Raw genomic sequence first — 20708 nt, 5'->3', positions numbered from 1 at the left:
ATTATTGTAGCAACAGCTGACTAGCAACACTGAATTCTGGATGTCATAAATACTTTACAGAAATATGTTGAATAAAGCTGTTTTGCACAGAAATGTCTAACTATATAAAATATCTAAAATGATATTTAAGAAGAAAGAAATGCAGGGTGGGACTTTATCAACGGGGAATTTATTGGATTGTGTACAGTTGTTTCTATATGACAGGTAGCTGAAGGGAAGAAGCTGTTGACAAACTGAGAAAGAAAGTTGTTTTAGTGGGGAAGAAAATTGATATGATTATGAAAAATAAAAATTATTCTTAAAAAAGAACAGATACGTGTATAGTTAAAAAATTTTAATAATTTTGATTACATGTTGAATTTAATGTCAAAAAAGGTTTCAGCTCTTACAATTTATGTTAATTAATGTTTATTTTTAAATAAATAAATGAACAAACAAACAAACATTATTGTTCATAATTTAAGACTCCAAATTTCTTTCTTTTGTTTATTTCCTATTAAAACAGGAACCCATATTGAAATTATTTTTTTCCCCAAAAAACTCTTTATTTATTTTATTTATTTGCTTGCTTGCTTATTGGCAAAACCACATTCTTCTATTAGCACAAGATAAGTCATCAGTTATTACATTTACAAAAACAGGGACACTTTAAAATTGTTACAAAACAATTCAAAACTTTGGAGTTGGTAAGATTTTAAATGTTTTTGAAAGAAGTATGCTTACCAAGGTTGCAATTATTTAATTAAAAATACAGGGGAAAAACAGGAATATTGTGAAATATCACTACAATTAAAGTAACTGTTTTCTATTTACTGTTTCTTTTTTTATTGTATTTTAAAATTAACTTTATTCCTAATGGCAACGCTGAATTTTCAGCTTCATTACTCCAGTCTTCAGTGCCACATGATCCTTCAGAAATCATTCTAATATGCTGATTTGGTTGCTTTTGAAAAAATTATTCTTATTATAAATTTCAAAAACAGTTGTGCTGCTTAATATTTCTATGAAAACCGTGATTGTTTACAGTATCAAAAACAGCATTTGAAATAGAATGTCTTTACTGTCACTTTAGGTCAATTTAATGCATCCTTTCTAAATTAAGTAAGTATTATTAACTGTATTATTTTATTTTACAAATCTTAACCATAACTTCTGAACATTAGTGTATATCTGCTAAATGTTTAACTTTTAGTAGTAGCATATACAGTAAGTGACCTTAAACCTAATGGACATTAATTTAGCCACAAACATTTCATTTTACTTTCATATGGTCTTTAAAAGAAATCGAGAGAAATTACAGTGTCCTGCATCATCCTTCTCACAAGCAGGTTTTTTTTTCCCCCAGCAGTCTCTCTGTCTGTATTGTTCAGTGCTACAGAAAAGCAGTGACCCTCCCCTGGGCTTGAGCTTTCTCTCCCCAGCAGAGAGTATCAGGTGTGCCACTGACTCTTCCAGTCTTTGTCCTCTCTCTTTTCAGACGGTTCCTGCCTCTGACGCCACTACAGTTATGCTGGAAATCCAAACAGTACAGCTCTGTGTTTGCCTCTGAGGTGAGATATCTCAAATAAAGGGTTTGGGTTATGTGCTTCAAATGCTGGCAGCACGCAATGCAAAGCATCTGAGACTGAAGCTTAGCATTAAATTGCCTGCTGTTGATTCTGGTGTTTTGACCTCGATAAGCATGATGTTTATGTTTGAGATGTGGCATTCCAGAAACTGCTCATACCAATATGTTCTGGCTTAAGTGTTAATGATAGTTGCAAAGTGTCGCACTTCCAGACATGAATGAACAGATGAAATGATCTTGCAGGTTGGAATTAGCTTCAGTCTCACTCTTTGAGCCCTCGTGTTTCATTTCATAATCTATTTATGCATGAGTCAAGGATAAACCCATCCATTCATCTGATGGATGGGCAGAGAAATAGGAATAATTAATAAAAAAATTAATCTTCTGTCATCATTTACTCACCCTCATGTCATTCCACGTCTGCATGACTATTTCTTCCATAGAACACAGAATGAGATGTTTAGCAGAATGTCCATGTTGCTCTTTTCCAACATTTTCAGTAAAGGCTCGATCACACCAAGAACGATAACTATATTAGCTTCCACACCAATGGACGATAACATTCTGTTTATTCTAAGTGAGTGCTGCAGTTTTGTCGTCTGCCGCTTTAAATCCTCAAGCAGGATGGATTCTGATTGACTGGCAATGTTTTTATTGTTTTTCTGCTGGGAAAAAAAAATATTCTGAAAGTATTCCAATGATAGCATTCCTCTGTGTCTTTATCATTATAGTAGTGTGGACTATACTATACTTTTACATTTAGAACCAGTTTTAAAACTATAGACAATATTTTATCATTATCGTAGGTGTGAACTGGCCTAAACACTTTATAATAACTTTCATTAATATATATATATACACACAGTGGTGTGAAAAAGTGTTGGCCCCCTTCCTGATTTCTTATTTTTTTGCATGTTTTGATATTTGCGCTGTGATAGAGATCATTTCTGCCGTCAGCTGAACCCGTGTGTATACCCGTGTATAATTTCAGAGGGCAATGTTTTGTGTGTGAGGTAAGTTAAGTCTGTTCTTTGGGTCAGAGGAATATGAGTAATTATTAAACAGAGTACGCTGATGTTGACGCAAGTGTACTAAATACTCAGCTTTTGTGCTCTTTTATGTCTTTACATTTCGGAAATGTAACGCATTTCGTGTGTTTCTCCGACATAATTGCTCATGTTGTGCGTATTCGGGTTCAAATTGAAAGAAAAAGAAAATGCTCGTTACAATAACGTGCGCAAAGTGAACACTTGGAGCGGAGTAGTTGTCATTTTCCGCGATGTTTTTGTCACGTTCGCAATGATGCTTCAATGATTTTTCCGTCACTAGAGTTTTTACTACGTATCAGTTGTAGATATTCTGTATTATTTCGCCGTCAAATGGCGAAGCGCGTGGAGTTGTCAGATTTTACGGAATATTCCCGAAATATCATCTTGTTTGCGCTGTGATAGAGATCATTTCTGCCGTCAGCTGAACCCGTGTGTATACCCGTGTATAATTTCAGAGGGCAATGTTTTGTGTGTGAGGTAAGTTAAGTCTGTTCTTTGGGTCAGAGGAATATGCGTAATTATTAAACAGAGTATACGCTAATGTTGACGCAAGTGTACTAAATACTCAGCTTTTGTGCTCTTTTATGTCTTTACATTTCGGAAATGTAACGCATTTCGTGTGTTTCTCCGACATAATTGCTCATGTTGTGCGTATTCGGGTTCAAATTGAAAGAAAAAGAAAATGCTCGTTACAATAACGTGCGCAAAGTGAACACTTGGAGCGGAGTAGTTGTCATTTTCCGCGATGTTTTTGTCACGTTCGCAATGATGCTTCAATGATTTTTCCGTCACTAGAGTTTTTACTACGTATCAGTTGTAGATATTCTGTATTATTTCGCCGTCAAATGGCTTTTTGAATTTCTGTCATGGGTGCCATTGAAGGAACAGGTTGATGTGCGTGACTGAGTCAGACATGAGGCGCTCAATAATGCGCAACAAAATACGATCTACACTCAGTCACTGGCATCAACCTGTTCCTTTCACCCCCTTAGTGTTGGCTTAACCATTATTATCATCGCTTAGGTTGTGCCAACTTTCTTTAATGTTTGCCATCAACCCTGTTGTTCACTCTAACAAATAAGTTCACTCCAGAAACTTGTATGAAATAAATAGGCTACCTTTGAGATCTCAGTAGCCTACAGGTTTCTCATAACCACTCACACCTGTAGGATAAACCAAATACGCAAGTTTATGTGTCCAGTTAAATATTTTACTATTTAAAATCCCTATAAGCTTTTAAACTGACAATATCTGATTTGTGAACAAATCTTTGCATTCAATTTTTTAAATGAATGTTCATTCACAAATCAGTCCAAGTGTTTTTAAAATGTATTTAAACCAAACTGTTCAAATATATGTATATATTGTGAAATTTGTCTAAAATGAACATTAATTTAAGTAATTTTGGTTTTATGCCATCAACCACCCGGCTGTAATTGAAAAGCGCATATTTGTCAGACACTTAAATAATAATTGGTCAGCCATAAAATAATAATTAGGATGCACCATAGGCGGAGGGTGAACCAACTCCAGGGTAAGGCTAAAAGCAGCCAAATGTATTAAACATAATAAACCCATCTTTTTAGGCAAGAACCAGACATGTAGGCTAAAAAAAAATGTTTAATTGGATTGAATTTGTATTTAGCGTGATTACAATTTAATAAAAATGTTAGAAATTGATCATTATTGGCTACAACGTTTCCACGGTTTTAAAACAGCGAATCAATTATATATAGAAAGTGACATTATCACTAACATTGATTTATCGTGAGTTTAAGCACTCTCCAAAAAACAAAACTATCGTTATAATCACTGAAGCTGTATACACTGTTAAATTAATCTCTTACTTACATTGTACATACATCTGCGCTTTGTTGTTTATGATGAGAGAATTCGCAAGAGTCTGGAATTCAGTCAGCGAACGTGCGTGCACTCAACAAAACTGATGACTCATCTAAACGCTTCTGATTGGCCATTGCATTCCTAAGCTCAACAGATATGTGTGTGATTGGTTAAAATGCGCAACACTGTAAAAACGCCTAAAATGAAATACAGTGCAACATGAGCAGATCTTAATTTAATGCCGCAATCGACACAGTCTATTCATATTCACTTTGTTAGCAACAGACAGTAATAGATTTCATTTGTTTGTGCAGGGGCATTTTTGTCCAATTTAGTGGCATTTCTGCCCCAAGTCCCTGTGGCCAGGGGAATACACACGCTCCGCCTATGGGATGCACAGAGATGTAAAAATGAAAAGAGTGCAGTGTTGCATTTTCTATGATTGTTTAAGGAGGAACCGGACTGATAGGCCTATTAGATGGATAATCTAGATTGTATCTGTAGTAAATTAAAATGTAGTCTTTAAAATGTTCACATTTGAAATGTCACCAATGCTTTATGTTGCAGCCACTTGTTGAATGAGCATGGATTGTGTCATTAGGCTATTGACAAGATTAAGCTGGTAGAGTAAACAAGGCTCAGGTTCAGTTTCCTGTTTTCCACATTTGGTGTGGAATAAGGGCTGCCATTTTGGGGCTCGAGTTTCTCAGCAGGTGTCTCTCGTTCCCATTAATGCTTGCGGAGGTGGAATCAGACTCTGGGAGAATTTTTACACACGGCATTTGAGACCTGCGGCACTGAATCTGTGATGTACACTGGTGTTGACAGATCCACAGACACACACTGAGTGATGAGGGCCTGTATGTGTGTGTATGAGGTTGACACAGCAGCCCATTACTGTCATGCCAAGAATATGTGTTCACGCCACTCCACAGGTGGAGAAAATGAAGTATTGTATTTGTAGCAAAATTGCTTGGCTTCCAATGGAGAAGACATTCATTTCAGATTGAGTTGTTGCTTCTAATTTACTTGTAATATACAGGATAATGTTTTTTAGCGCATTTTCATAGACACTTACTTACCCAAAATGTGTTTTGATAATAAAATACTAGAAGCACACATTTGGCTTAAAAAAAAAAAAGTTGCAATTCTGTCATTATTTACTTGTCGCTCCACACCTGGATGACTTGCTTTTCACCATGGAACACAAAATATGATATCTTGTAGCTTTTTTCCTGCACATCTGTGTCTCATACACAAATATGATGCAGCAAATTTTAAAATTCAGATATGAAAATCAGTTTTGAGAACCACTGCAGAGAATTGAGTCATATGGACCACTTATGTAGCTTGTTTTTTTTCTTTCTTTTTTGAAGCTAGAAGCTTTACATTCTTTATTGTATAGTTTTTCAAAATTGATTTTGTGTTATACATCAAGAAATCAGGTCATATGGATTTGGAATGACGCGAGACTGTGTAGACAACAACATTTTCTTATTCCTAAAGATATATGCTACATGTTTAGAAGCAATGCACACACACAAAAGAAAAGGCCTCCGATGTTCCTTCTTTTCCTCTCTTTCTTCTCTTCCCACTTCTCCACTCACTCACTTGTATAAATAGCTGTGATAGTCAGCAGTGAGGCCTTTGACTCTATCAGCACTTTGGGTTGCTGAGGTTCATCTTTGCTCTTATATATCAAGCCTTTATTCCTCAACACCTACAGTAGTCACCGGGTCACAGCACCAGAAATGAATCTTTTAACCCATTTTTCACAAAAAAAATTCCCATCCACTGTAGTTCTTAAAGGACTAGTTCACCTAAAAATGCAAATACTCCCATCATTACCTCACCCTGTTGTCTTTCCAAACTTTTATGACTTTCTTCTGTAAAACACAGAAGATTATATTTTAAAGAATGTTGGAACTAAATAGAACTGGTTACCATCGACTTCAATTGTAAAGAAAAAATATCTTCATGTTCCACAGAAGAAAGTAAGTCATACAATTTTGGAACGACACCAATAAGCACCAATGACATTGAATTGCGTTCACAAGATATGCAAGAATAAATGACATCTGAACTGACATGACCATGGCGCTATATTTGATTAGAAAGCTACAGTTTTTGGGTGAACTATTCCTTTAAGCCAGGTGGATTGCACACCAATTTACCCAAGAACACTTAGTTACAATGACACTGACTGCCCTTTTGTGTTAACAAGCCCACAAGCTGTGAAGAAGAGTTTGTGAGGCACCACACATGGCATCCAAACGCTGTAATTTCAGTGGGGAAAATGAGTGACAGCCAGAGAGAGAGATTGTGTGCCCTGTTTGAAAAGATGTTAGAGACTGTAGATGTTATTGCGATCAGAGTCCTGTGAGAATGGCAGGCGGGCTGTTTTTCATTGATGTAGAGGAAGGCTCAGGGAGACAACCAGCACGAACTGAGGCAGATGGGTTTTATTAATGCAAACACAGTAGCTGGGCACAAGGACACCGCCATAAATTGATGGTCCTTTTGCCACTGTGCGCCAAATTTTTACACATAACAGGGCTATGATAGGGTTGTCATTTTAATGTGTTCATTTAATGCAGTTAATTATTTAAAATGAACTAATAATAAATAGAATGTAGAAATATAGACATGGAGAAACGTACAGAAGATCCGGCCACATGTTGCTTTAGAGCGTCATGCCAGCTGTAGCTGTGCAGAGAAGGAGGTGCTGTTTGCACAGACATCAGATGTAATTCTTATTTAACATGATTGGTTTGATATTTGTGGCATGCTATTAAGGGTCAGAGCCCCATGCATTATATTAAGAGGAATGAATGATATAGAGCCCTCAGGCATGATGGGGAACAACAAACAGCACACAAGCCGTAGGTAGACCATCTGCCCTTCAATAAAACATGCTGATGTATGAAAGGTAGACGGCAAAAACAGATGCTCTACATTCAGTTGTTCTTTCATGCCTGCCAGCGACTCGACCTCCAGTAATTGGAAGAAGCAGATTTCAGCACACTTGGAATCAACAAGGGCGTCTGCGGGCCAAAATTGATGGCTGAATGAGCGTGTTACCTGAGAACATCATTGGGTCCAGAACACAACCTTCAGCTGGGTGCTTTAGTCACACCTTCAGAAGACAAAGAGTTTAATTTCAGCCGTGAAACTTTGCTTTTACTCTGAACACAATGACACATTTGTTAGTTAAACCCCCTAGACATGCCAAGTATTTGGCATGTACTGGAAGTAATTGTATACATTACTAGTGTGTGTGATGTGAATATGGACATTGCAGAGTTTAAGCAAGGCTTTTAACTAGGTATGTAAAAATGCATGCATTGTGATGCATCAATCTGACAAAGTGCATCAATTATAGTATGATTCTTCAATTACGGGCACTTTTGACAAGAAATCTCTTTCAAACTGATGTTCATCTGTGTTAAAATATTTATTGCATATCCCTGAATAAAGATCTGATCATGGCCTTGGCTCAACCTTCAGGAGGATTTTGGGATGTGATGGGAATGACATTTTTCCTTCTGTGAAAAAAAGTTGAATAACCTTGGACTTGCTGCCAGGTTAGCAAGCAGTTATTGAATTCATAATAAAATAAAAAGAAATGGACTATCTCTGAAGTAAAAATGTTAAAATTGTATAAGTTCTTAAAACAAAAAGCAGAATTAGAATACGTTTTATGCATTTATTATAAAGGGGAAGTTATAAAATTGATCATTTCTGACCTTGATTATAATTGGCCTAGCTGTATTCAAAGCCATTGTAAAATACTCTATAAACACACACCTGTCAACTCATTACATCAGTATTACCGTGCCAAGTATGCTTTGCATTGATTACCATCTGTATGATGCTTGGTAAACATGTAAAAAAAAAAAAGGTATTTATCAGTGAATTAAAAAAAAATTCTGTTTTGTTTTATTTTATGAAACCTTACTTTCTTTTTTTAAATGAATCATAATTCAGTTGAATCATTGTCATTTTACAACCCTATTTTTAAATCGAACTTTCAAAAAGATGTTTTTCTTCCAGAATACAGGCACAGGGCTGCCCTCTTGTTCTGTGTAATACATCAAGCTTTCTGTCTGACCAAGTGAATTCACTTATAACAGGTTTCAAGCCTTGTTCTTGGTTTGATTAATAAGGGTCCTCCAGGTTCCAGTAGACACTTGCTCCGCATGGCCCCCACACTCTCATGCACAGCTCGAGGGACGGGAGTCTGACAAAGGGGCACATCTGCTGGGTACATACAGTAATTAAGTCCATTAAACCAGCATTCAGCCATGCTAATGTTGTCTTTTACCACCAACAAGGAAGCTTCAGTCATCGACTCTTATAAAGCACCTCGCTGGACTCTGAAAAGGTTCTCCGTTTAAAACGGACATAGAGTACTTGTTTCCATGGCTCAAGTCAAGTCACCTTTATTTATATAGCGCTTTTAACAATACAGATTGTGTCAAAGCAGCTTTACAGTATTAAATAGGAAAATAGTGTATCAATAATGCAAAATGACAATAGTAAACACTCAATTTTCAGTTAAAGGTAGTTCATCGTTGAATTCAGTGATGTTATCATCCAGCTCAGTTCAGTTTAAATAGTATCTGTGCAGTGGGTGAAGTTCAGAAGATCCTAGAATTATCCTAACTGTGAACGCTAGTGATGGACGCTTTTGAAACTGCTTCGTGAAGCTTCGAAACCTTTTTAGGCATTTTTAATGACACATTTATTAGTAGGTATTGGCCTGATTAACCAAGCTCTCCAAAAAAACAAACCCTACAAATTAATAAAATGACATACCAGATGCTTCTTATTTACTGGTATTAGGTGATTTGTTAATTGCATTTAAGAGGAGGTTACACGAAGCAAAACATTCGCATTTGGAATATAAAAGGTGTTTTTATGCTTGTTTCATTGTATTGACACCATTCGGCAGTAGGCGTCACTAGTGTGTGCCGTTTCAAGGACTTTGAAAAAGTGAATTATTTTGCGAAGCAGTTGGTTGAATCGATTCAAAGTTTCGAAACTCGGGGTCAATCGCACTTGGGCTTGGTACAAGGCAATCGTGCCGAGTGAGTACGCCCTTAATTATTGGTATAAGGGAGCGCAAAAGGTTTGTACACATGCTCTTCAGTTAGCGTATTCATAAGAACATTTTCATGCCAGTTTTTGCCTTTAAATCCAGATTTGATCCTCATTTTTGGTTTAGGATGAAATCCGTGGAATTGACCCTTCGCAGGGAGTTTGATTGACAAGCAATCTGACCAATCATAACGCTGAATCTGCCATTTTTGTCCAACAAACAAAACGGGCAGGAGAGTAGATTAACATCGGTGGACTTGAACTTGAACTTTCTGCAGTTGAAAAAAGATGTATTTCTCATGATCATTCATGGATATTTCATGCTTTAACTAAATTGGAAGAGATGATAGGTTCACGTGCCACTTGAACGGAGGCGTTACAGCGATCTGTCACAATGTATTAAAGAACCACGAAAAGGATATTTGTTTGAATTTCATAAAAAATTACAACATTTTAAAGATTACTTTGTTTCATACCTAAATTAACCTGCTCTGTCTTGCCTGTCGGCATGTTGTCGCACACCGGAGGACCACGTCTTTAATATTCGCACACATTGTTTTCTATGAGTGCACGCACACCGGCAGCACCACCGGCGACTGTCCGCCGATAATAATCCTGCCGCGCCACTCACATAATTTTCCATTAAAATACATTATATTTGTCCCAAATTATTGTTAATGTACATAATGACTTCATTCTAGGTTCATTTTTTCAGCAAAACATTTGTCTTTCTGTTGCTCTAATAAATTTTGTGATTCATTAGTGAGCTATAGATTGCAATTTCTCATCCCGTTTGTTGTTTTTTCGATCCCCGAACTTTAAACTCATTGACACCACTTGCTCATTCTTGAAGTTAAGTTTTGACTGTTTGGAGACTAGATTAAATGTTCTGGACTGCCGTCTGTGTTGCACCGGGGCACTGTGCTTCTCGTCCGGTGTGCGACCACAACAAAACAGTACAGCGAGAGTGACTGAATAACCAAAATAAAACAGCTAAATTTAAGTCAAATTAGCGACAGACACTTCACACACAAACAAGCAATGTTTATAATAAATATTATTGGCACAGACAGCAGCCTAGTAAATGTCTTCACTTACGTTATTTGCGGCTTCCATCGTGACATGAATAACGACTAGTTTGTTTATCAGCATATATCTTTTTTTCCAATAGAGATCTCCACAGTGGGTGGAACTTGTCAAAGCTAGCGATAACAAGGCCCGCCCATTTAGAGAAACGATATGATTGGTCAATCTTTCTGTCATTCGAAATTACTCTCTCATTGATTTACTATTGCTTGGCCCTCTGTAATTTCATAGCTGGACCTCCAATCACGGAGCCGCAGACGCTAGGCGGAAACATTCAAATATGGAGAAAATGGGCGGTGTTCATTTAACCCATTCACTGAAGAGGCTGTTTTTTTTTCTCAGAGAAATTGTATTTTATTTAGATGATGTTTCTCAAATTATGAATTTTTATTTATTTTTTATTTAAAATACTATATTTTAAAACATTTAAAAATGGTAAATTATTATAATTGTTTTTACAAAAAGTTAGGCCCTCTCTGAGGGCCCTGACGGTTCCTCACTGACTCTACATATGTTGTAAACCAGGGGTCTCCAACCCTGCTCCTGGATATCTGTTGTACCATCCTGCAGACTTCCGTTCTGACGCTGCTCAAACACACTTGCCTGTAATTATCAAGTAACCCCAAACACCTTGATTAGCTGGTTCAGGTGTGTTTGTTTGGGGTTGGAGCTGAAATCTGCAGGATGGAAGCTCTCCAGGAGCAGGGTTGGAGACCCCTGCTGTAAACCTCCTAACAAAGGTTTCTATTTATTTCAAGCAAACTGACTCTTGGTTTGTTTTAGGTGCACCCAATGACCTGTATGATATCACCGTTCGCTTTGAGATGACCAAGGAGAACTAAAAGACACCCTGGCGCCACCTCAAGGTTTCTATTTCTCCGTCTCCTGCCTCCACTCCACTATGGGTTCCCGAAGTCAGGGGTTCTTCCACCACCAAGATCACCATCACCACCATCATCCCCACCACCACCACCGCAGTTCAGTGGTGCCCACAGCCGTCCCCCGATTGCTGCCCGAGACCAGCAGCCTGTTGGGGGGCATCGCCCAGATCACTCCTTCCCTGTTCCTCGGCCGGGGGAATGTGGCGTCCAACCGCAACCTCCTCCTGTCCAAAGGGATTACCTGTGTGGTGAACGCCACCATCGAGCTACCCAACTTCAACTGGCCACACATGGAGTACGTGAAAGTGCCACTGGCCGATATGCCTCATTCTCCGATCTCGCTTTATTTTGACAGTGTGGCTGATAAGATCCACAGCGTGGGCCACAAACGGGGAGCCGTGCTAGTGCACTGCGCGGCTGGGGTGAGCCGCTCCGCCTCGCTCTGTTTGGCCTACCTCATGAAGTACCACAGAGTTTCCCTGGCCGAGGCTCACGCTTGGGTCAAATCCCGCCGACCCGTCATTCGTCCTAATGGAGGGTTCTGGCGACAGCTCATTGAGTACGAGAGGAAACTGTTTGGCAGGAACTCTGTGAAAATGATCCAGACACCATACGGGGTCATTCCCGATGTGTACGAGAGAGACCGCAGGAACTTGGCACCTTACTGGGGCTTGTGAAGAGGGGTTTGGACTTTGGTTCAAGCACAGAGGACTGGTCCGCCAAGTGATTTTTGACTCCACTGTCTTCCGGCCTCTTTCCGTACGTCCACAAGTCCCTCCTGCCAGAGAATAAAGTCAGATGGGAGTGCTTATGTCCATTTTCAAGATGGAAAAAGTCACTTTGAGTGCATATTTTATGAGGTCAGAAGTGATAATCCATCCTTGAATGCTGAAATTTTGGCGATGATAATGTTGGTTTTAGGAGCACTTTGGGAACCAAGTGTGGTGCTGAGAATCAGGAATTCAGTCCTTGGTTAAGACTTATCAATCGTAATATTGTGAGGATGTTGTTTCAGTTTGGCTTGCTGTCTGATTTTGATTACTGGTAGCATTTGAAAATTATATATAGTAAAAAAAATTCGGCAATAACTAGAAATCGTTTTTTTTCTGTATCGGCCAGAACTGTCATATTCCTAGCTAGACGTCATCTACATTACACTTGTTAATGTAAGAATAATGTGATAAAAATCTTTTACATTTTCTCTGATAAAATATTTCAACTCCTGTCATTGTCATGTAAAGTCACTAAACACTGTGACCAGAATTTCAGTTCATATCCACGGTTATCATTAACTAATTAATTACATGAAATAAATAGTACCTAAACAAAATGTATATAAACAAAAATAAGTATTTAAACTGATTTCAGTTAGTTGGAAGGCAACATTTCTCATTTTTGTTTAGTTTAAGTTTCAGTAAAATAAACTTAATACAAACTACATTGACATATATTAAATAATAATAATAATAACAGTAACAAATACACAAAAAATTTAACTTTTATATTAACAGCACTACAAAATCTAATTTAAAATATTAAAGGAATAGTTCACCCAAAAATAAAATTTGGGTGAACTATCAAAATATACCATCCAAGATGTACACGAGTTTGTTTCAGAACCGATTTGGAGAAATGAATGTGGAAGAGATTAATATGGATTATGGTATTTTGGCAAGACGCGACGGTTTACAGTTAAAAGCTTCTTGATGGACGTTTCTTGCAAACACGCTGCTTTTCACTTTACAAGATATTAATTGATCGACTGGAGTCGTGTGGATTACTGTAATGTTTTTATCAGCTGTTTGGACATTCATTCTGACGGCACCCATTCACTGCAATGGATCCATTGGTGAGCAATGACAAATTTCTCCAAATCTGTTCTGATGAAAAACAAACTCATTTACATCTTGGGTGGCCTGAGAGTGAGAACATTTTCAGCAAATTTACATTTTTAGTCCAACTATTTCTTTAACAAAAACAAATTAATTTAAACACATTTAAACACAAACTGCTTTTGTTAAGTTTCTAAAAGGACATGTTGAAATGACCTTTTGGCCACTCGCAGCACGTCACAGATGCTGCCGATTAAAGCTTAAAGTGCATTTAACCCAGAATATTACTTCACTACAAATAAGCAGGGTCTCTGATAAGTCACCGACTTGACTCAACAAGTACTACATTAAACCTGCGTCTCTAAACTACATGTTAGACAGCACATTTATCTAGTCATATCTGACTGCAGTGTGGCATATCATCACACTCTATAAAAGAGACAAGAGTTAAACGCCACACTGACATAATTTGTAGGATCAATAGAGAAAAAGAAGTGTGCAGTCCACCCACATACACCCTATACATAGAAAAGCGAGAAACAAGAACCCGGTGAACTTCACTCAATATATCGATGTGCAGCGTGAGTGTGCTTTCATTCTGAAAGGCACAGCTGTAGTCGTGCATTTGTGATAAGGCAGTGATGATATGGATGTTATGCAGAATGAAGCTCCTATGAAAAATCGGAGCTGATGCTGGAAGGAGAAATGACTCATGTTTGTGAATCATGCTCTCCCACACTGATACTATGCACACACACACACACTCCAGTTCTTTCACACTCTCTTGACAAACAATATTGTCCTGATTAAAAGATGTTTGTTAAAAAAGCAACATGAAAATCACAAGGGGATCTTAATATTTGTATCTATTTGTGTGCATATTGCTATCTTACAGTTCTATAATGAGGTCTGCATCTATCCCAGAGTAACAATTTTGCCTTCACTTCCTGCAATTGCAACTTTGTCTCATAATGTGTCTTTAAAATTAACAATTGCGACTTTAATAATTGCAACATTATAAATCGCAATGTAAGTTCTACAACGGCATTTTAGTGCCACGTTAAAAAAAAAACAATTACGATATTAAAGTCTAAATATTTTGAGAATAAAGTCAAAATTACGAGAATTAAATAATAGCAACTAAAGTTATAATATTTTGAGTGTATAGCCTATATTGCGCATGCAATTGGCCCGGATTGGGAGCACTGGGAGAATTTGCCAGGCCACCAAAATTTGAATATATGTGAGACTATTAGCAGAAATTATACCATATGTCATACTCAAAGAGATGCAATATTTTGACTTTATTCTCGAAATATTTGAACTTTATTCTCATATTGCTTCTCGTCTTGCTTTTTCTGAGTCTGTGACCTCGCTAAAAATATGGGATTAAAAAAAAAAAATTTAAGGGACCTAGAATATAAATGACATTCACATTTTTGCACTCCTTTTTAAAATTCAAATATTTATATATTAAAAGTATATATATATATATATATATATATATATATATATATGTGTGTGTGTGTGTGCGCGCGTGTATAAATTAATCAGTATGAAATGAAAAATCAAAATATTAATAATAAAATAAAAAATTATGAAATATAACATTTGATCAAATTAATCGGTTTATAATAGACTCAGACTGAAAAGCCTTCATGTAAACACTTCAAATTTTACAACTGAGCTCAATAAAAATTTGATTGAATTAAATGACAGATGTAGACCTGAAAATATCTGATCAACGGCAAAAAATAAAACATGTAAATGCTTAAATCGAATTCTTTTCTCAGTTGGATTTAAAAACGGCTTGCACATATGCACAATGCCATGATGCATAGGTTTACATATATTTTACGTCTTACAAATGTGCATGTGTTTACAAATGTTTATTTACGTCTCATGTCTTACAAACTGGTTAGTCACAGTAAAAATTTGCTAAAATATTCTTCTGACATAGTCAAGGCAAAAATACTCATACTCGCAGTAGCTCCGATGACATTATTGTGATGGATTTCTTTGGTTCTTAACGCTCGCGCTGAAATCTGTTTTAGAATACATGTAATGCACAAGTAACCATCAAGAACATACGATTTTGAGTTCCTTGTCTGTCTGTCTCTCTTATACACTCGCACTTTCTCAATTCCTTCCTGCCTTGCCTTGTTGTAGTACAAAGATGTGTGTCTGAGTAGACATTTGAACAATGCTGTGTGATGGAACGTCTGATTCGGCGGTATATACGCGTACCGGTGTGTGTGTGTGTGTGTGTGTGGTGCACAGAGGGGCGGCAGCTGCAGCACAAGCTCTGTTTCTCTGCAGATGAACAGTTGCTGAAAAGGTCATCCTAATTCAACTGACCTTGTTTAGCTGGCGGAAAGGTTAATTACTATCTGATTACAAACACAGAGTGCATCCTACCTGCAAAGATGACAACACTTGTTACGAGCAGTCTGAAGCGTTTGAAGGCCAGTGAGGGACACTCTAGCTTTACCTACATTCACTACAGTGAAAAATACAGTGAAATATTTACCCTTAATTTGGAGCGACTGTCTTTTGTCAGTGCCTGCAAGTAGCACAAACAAGTCAGCATCAGCATTAAGGTTTTTTTTCTCTTTTTGTTAATGAGCAAAATTACAGCACCAGAGAGCGCACACTGGAAGAAAAGTGTCCATGTAAATGCAGAAGCTTGTTGCAAATTAGCCACAGTAGGAGACAAGAAGGGGCAACTGCGGACATGAAAATAATGGCATGCAACTAGAGTTCATAACTATCATCAAACATAGCTTTGCAGCATAAATAAGAGTTGTGCTGAGCATGTAAACAAGCACTAGAAATGCATTTACTACTGGTCAAAGTTGATAAATCTTCTTTCAGAAAAAAATTAATAAAAAGCTTATGTTCACCAAGGCTGCATTCATTTAAGCAAAAATACAGTAAAAACATTTTAAAATGCAATTTTTTCCTGTGATGGAAAAGCTGAATTTTTCAGCCGCCATTATTCCAATCTTTAATGTCACATGATCCTTCAAAAATCATTCTGATATGCCGATTTAGTGCTATTATTATCAAAAATCTTTATAAATGTCTTTACGGTCACTTTAGATCAATGTAACGCATCCTTGCTGATTAAAAGCATTAATTTCTTTAAAAAAATAATAATAATAATAATTCAAATTTCTGAACAGTAGTGTGTGCGCATATATAAAATATATGGAGCAACGCAAATATAAATGTAAATATTAAATATGCTCATGCAGCTCTAAAATATTTAATAATTAATGCGTCTATTCGTTATACTATTGTCCATGATTTTGGCATCCCAGTGTAAATTCAAAACTAACAGGTTGCATGTTTTTTTTGCCCAAGACTTCTATTTAATTAGATGCAAGGGTGCAAACTAACTTGGGTGGACATTTAAAACAACAAAAGACTGAAATGGTACTCTTTACAATATCTACAGTATTGTTTGTGTGATGAAGTTGCCTGACTTGACCTATTAAGATATTTTTAACAGCCATTATATATTTAAAACATCAATTAAAAAATAATAATAATAATAATAATTCAAATTTCTGAACAGTAGTGTATGTGCATATATAAAATATATGGAGCAACGCAAATATAAATGTAAATATTAAATATGCTCATGCAGCTCTAAAATATTTAATAATTAATGCGTCTATTCGTTATACTATTGTCCATGATTTTGGCATCCCTGTGTAAATTCAAAACTAACAGGTTGCATGTTTTTTTGCCCAAGACTTCTATTTAATTAGATGCAAGGGTGCAAACTAACTTGGGTGGACATTTAAAACAACAAAAGACTGAAATGGTACTCTTTACAATATCTACAGTATTGTTTGTGTGATGAAGTTGCCTGACTTGACCTATTAAGATATTTTTAACAGCCATTATATATTTAAAACATCAATAATGTATAATTACAAATGCATAGAATCCAAATACCTAAATACCCAAAGGCCGATATAATACAAAATGTAGTACTGGGTTCTTACTACATTTGAGAATGGATGACTTTGCTTCAGTAATCCAGCTCAAATACAAGCCAATCCTGACGGCTTCCTTTCAACTGCTACTTGTTATTGTCTGTTCACATTAGCTGCATCCAGCTGTGCTACAGGTGCTTCGATTAAACAAGCTGGCACCTGTTCTAATTTTAGCATGGACGCCCTCCTCACAGAGTGTGGACCTTTAATAGGATGCTGCATTAGCGGGACATTAATTCACATTAAATCTGGGCACGGAGTATAATATAAACACTGCTAAGTAAACAGTCATTACAACAGTTGTTTACTGCACAAACAAAAATGCCTTTTGCAAATCCATAACTACTTAACCGACTTGAAGTATGCCATTTTTAATGTCAAAATATTTAAATATGTCCTGCTAGTTTACAGTGCAGAGACAATTATAAGCAAGCGATTCGCATGTTGACTTCTGAAGCATGTAAACACTATGGCACTTTCTAAACGCTGCATTTTTACAGCCTTGGTGAGCATAAGAGTCTTCTTTCATTTAAAAAAAAATTTATAAATAAAAAAAAACTCAACCGACCCCAAACTTTTGAATGTTAGTTGTATATACAGTTTCATTTCAGTTAAATAGAGAATCTATGCAAAGTGTTAAGTTAATACACCGTTGCCCATTCCTGCGGACAAATCTTGTTAGCAGATGCAGCAGGATCCCGTCCCTCCCCAGCGGGAACAGAAACCGAATGCTAGCCCAAGGTCAGTAGACTGAATCATCCACACCCCAGTGAAATCTCCACCTGTAGCCCAACACCACCACCTTTAAACATCTCCTCTCAGAGATGCTGCTCCACCTTCAGAACCCTGATTTCAGTCGCCCCAGACAGTGACGCTGCCCCCCAAAAACCTAATTAAAGAGCGGGATATTAATCGTATGTCAGGAGCAGACAGAAACAGCTCTATTAATCTGCAGCGGGCTGGATGTGTTCGGCGGATCTATTAGCACCTGTGTTTTTGGTCACGGTGACTGATGGCTGAGCTGCATCTGCTCCTCAGACATTCATCCCATGATTCCTTGCTGCTCTGAGCCCCTCCTTCCCTGAGTGCATCTAGAGCACTACGAGCGACGTTTACACCCCCATATTACATCAGCAAATCTTGACCGCTGCATTAATACAAGGGAGATTTAGGAGGGTTTCAGTGAAACGAGGAATCTTAATGAGCGGATTGGCCATTGTATGTTAATGAGGCGAATGGCAATGTGACAATTACGTGTTTAAACTAGTGCGGGATTGGATTGTACTTAGAAGAGTTTAAAGGTATAGTTCACCCAAACATTTTAATTCTGTCATCATTTACTCAAATTTATGGTAGTCTAAACTACTTAGGTGCAAGGCAGCATTATTATAGTTAACTAAAACTATGAAATAAAGCAAACAAACATTTTATTTCCGCTAGTTGACAAAGCAACATTTCTGATTTTCATTTAGTTTAACTCAATGTACAAAAATAACTACAACTGAAATTAAATGAATATAAATTAAATTGACATAATAAAAATTACACAAGAATTCTATTATCATCAAAAATATTTTTTTTAATGATAAAATTTCACTTTTGATCAATGTAAAGCAACTGAAATTAAGAAAAATTAAATTGACATTTAAAATAAATAATTAAAAAAAAAAAATGACAAACACAAAATTACTAAAACTTTTAACTAACATTAAAGTCAAAAATACAAAAATAAAAACGAATATAAATAAACTATAATAGCATCTCAATGTATCTAAAATAATACAAAAATACTAATAAATATAATGTCTGGAAAACAGCAACTTGGAAATTCTGCTAAATATTTCCATTTGCGTCCCATGGAAGCAAAAAAAACAAAAAGCAATGGTTTAGAGCAAAATGAGAGCAAATAAAATGACCATTTTTATTTTTGTGTGAACTATTCCCTTTAAAATGATATTTCCTTTGCCCCATACCACTTTTAGATTTGTTCTCCACGGCCCCGGGGTGCCAAAATGACGAATTCCTCACCTATTTGCTGCTTACCTCAAGCTTTTTGGCCATCAGTCAGACTTACTCGCCGCTTCGGTAAGATAAACTCATCATGAAAGATTTGTGTAAATGCTGAGAAAACGGAAGCCAAGTGCTCGTAGCCAAATTAAACACCTAAAGCTAGTTGAATGAAAGCGTGGCCTCGACCGAGCGTCTACAGATTTAGATGCATGAGTCAGAGCGTGCGCCTCTGAGAGCCGTTTTTGGCAGTCTGTAAGGAGACGAGTGGCGAGAGGTGAGTTCTGGTCATTTTGGCAGCACAACACGGGAGCGAATGCCCGCCTGACCCCTGCAACAAGCTGCAAATTGGAGTTGAGGCAGTTTAGTGAATCCTACTCTTTTAAACAGGCGTCCAAAAGTGTTCTCGTCTTTCTTCTGTAAAATTGTGAAAATCAAAGAAATAGTCAAGAGGGATGTTTTTTTTTTGGTTTGTTTTTGATAGGGAAACTTAAATTAATCTTCTGTTCAATAATGTAAAGCAATAGCTCACCCAAACATTTTCTATGCAATTACAATGAATGAGGACTGAAGCTTTAAAAGCAACATAAAAGTATCCCAATATGACTCATGCTCTAAATTGCAAGTTTTTTTAAGCTTAGCATAGCTTTGTTTGAGAACAGACCAACTTAAATCGAATCAGGGGTTATTGTTTTTAACTAAAGCAAACTATTAAAAACATTTTTTCTGAACTCAAATAAGCTGAAAAATATATATATATACATAAATATTAGGAAAAACTTTATAAAGTTAAAAACTACAAAAGTTATGTTGGCAACTAACTGAAAAAAAGTTTAAGTTGATGCACTAAAATTACTAAGAAGTAAAAAATAAGTAACAACTAAACATATAGAATAAATTACACCTAAATAGCAATATTTAAAGAAAAGATTATAAAGGAAAAAAGCTATTAAAAATTGAATTCAAATGAAAGATAATACTACTGCTAATAACAATAATAATTATTATAAAACTAAAAGCTAATTCAAAATATTAATACAACTGTAATAGTATAAACACTGTACAAATTGGACATCGCTGCTACTCCTATGAATGACCAATTTAAAGATGGAGCAGATGTCTGAATTGTCTGTGAATAAATAATTAAATTATGTTTATGATGCTGTTTTAGCGCTTTTCAATCCTTTTCTTGAAGCATGAAAGCTCTGGTACCCATTCACAGTAATGGCATGGAAAAGAGCAACAAGAACATACTTAAATTCAGCTTTTTTTTGTTTCTCAGAAGAAATAAGGTCAAAGGAGTTTGGGTGAATAAATAGAATTTGTATTTTTGGGTG

The 20708-nt window shown here is 36.5% G+C and overlaps 2 protein-coding genes across 7 annotated transcripts in view; one reads left to right on the top strand and one right to left on the bottom strand.

The window, feature by feature from the left end:
- Nucleotides 1-1506: 1506 nt before the first annotated feature.
- LOC107582606 (dual specificity protein phosphatase 14-like) lies at nt 1507-12599 on the top strand. Of its 3 annotated transcripts, none has more exons than XM_016268518.1 (2): nt 1507-1550; nt 11428-12599. In XM_016268518.1, exon 2 carries the CDS (start codon nt 11546-11548, stop codon nt 12200-12202), a length of 657 nt encoding a protein of 218 aa, XP_016124004.1. In that variant the 5' UTR covers nt 1507-1550; nt 11428-11545; the 3' UTR covers nt 12203-12599. The 3 variants fall into 3 exon arrangements, with proteins under 3 accessions (XP_016124004.1, XP_016124003.1, XP_016124002.1); XM_016268517.1 differs by lacking the exon at nt 1507-1550 and adding an exon at nt 2504-2580; XM_016268516.1 differs by lacking the exon at nt 1507-1550 and adding an exon at nt 2955-3093.
- A 2627-nt stretch (nt 12600-15226) lies between these two features.
- Nucleotides 15227-20708, bottom strand: part of LOC107582605 (synergin gamma-like) — a 58019-nt gene continuing 52537 nt past the window's right edge. For 2 of the 4 annotated variants that reach the window (XM_016268511.1, XM_016268513.1), the window contains 3 exons: nt 19750-19788; nt 15888-15920; nt 15227-15775 (listed from right to left, as the gene is read on the bottom strand). In XM_016268511.1, the coding sequence (XP_016123997.1) occupies nt 15752-15775; nt 15888-15920; nt 19750-19788 (96 nt within the window). In that variant the 3' untranslated portion in view covers nt 15227-15751. The remainder of the gene's footprint in view (nt 15776-15887; nt 15921-19749; nt 19789-20708) is intronic. The other 2 variants (XM_016268515.1, XM_016268512.1) reach the window with 2 other exon arrangements.

The sequence above is a fragment of the Sinocyclocheilus grahami genome, unplaced genomic scaffold, assembly GCF_001515645.1.
Source record: "Sinocyclocheilus grahami isolate Dianchi unplaced genomic scaffold, SAMN03320097.WGS_v1.1 scaffold46.1, whole genome shotgun sequence".
Classification (NCBI taxonomy): domain Eukaryota; kingdom Metazoa; phylum Chordata; class Actinopteri; order Cypriniformes; family Cyprinidae; genus Sinocyclocheilus; species Sinocyclocheilus grahami.
The sequence above is the reverse complement of the archived record's forward strand: the minus strand, read 5'-3'. Positions and strand labels throughout refer to the sequence as shown.

Excerpts from the sequence above, each read along its gene's own strand:
- LOC107582606 (XM_016268518.1), top strand. The coding sequence starts at position 11,546 with ATGGGTTCCCGAAGTCAGGGGTTCTTCCACCACCAAGATCACCATCAC.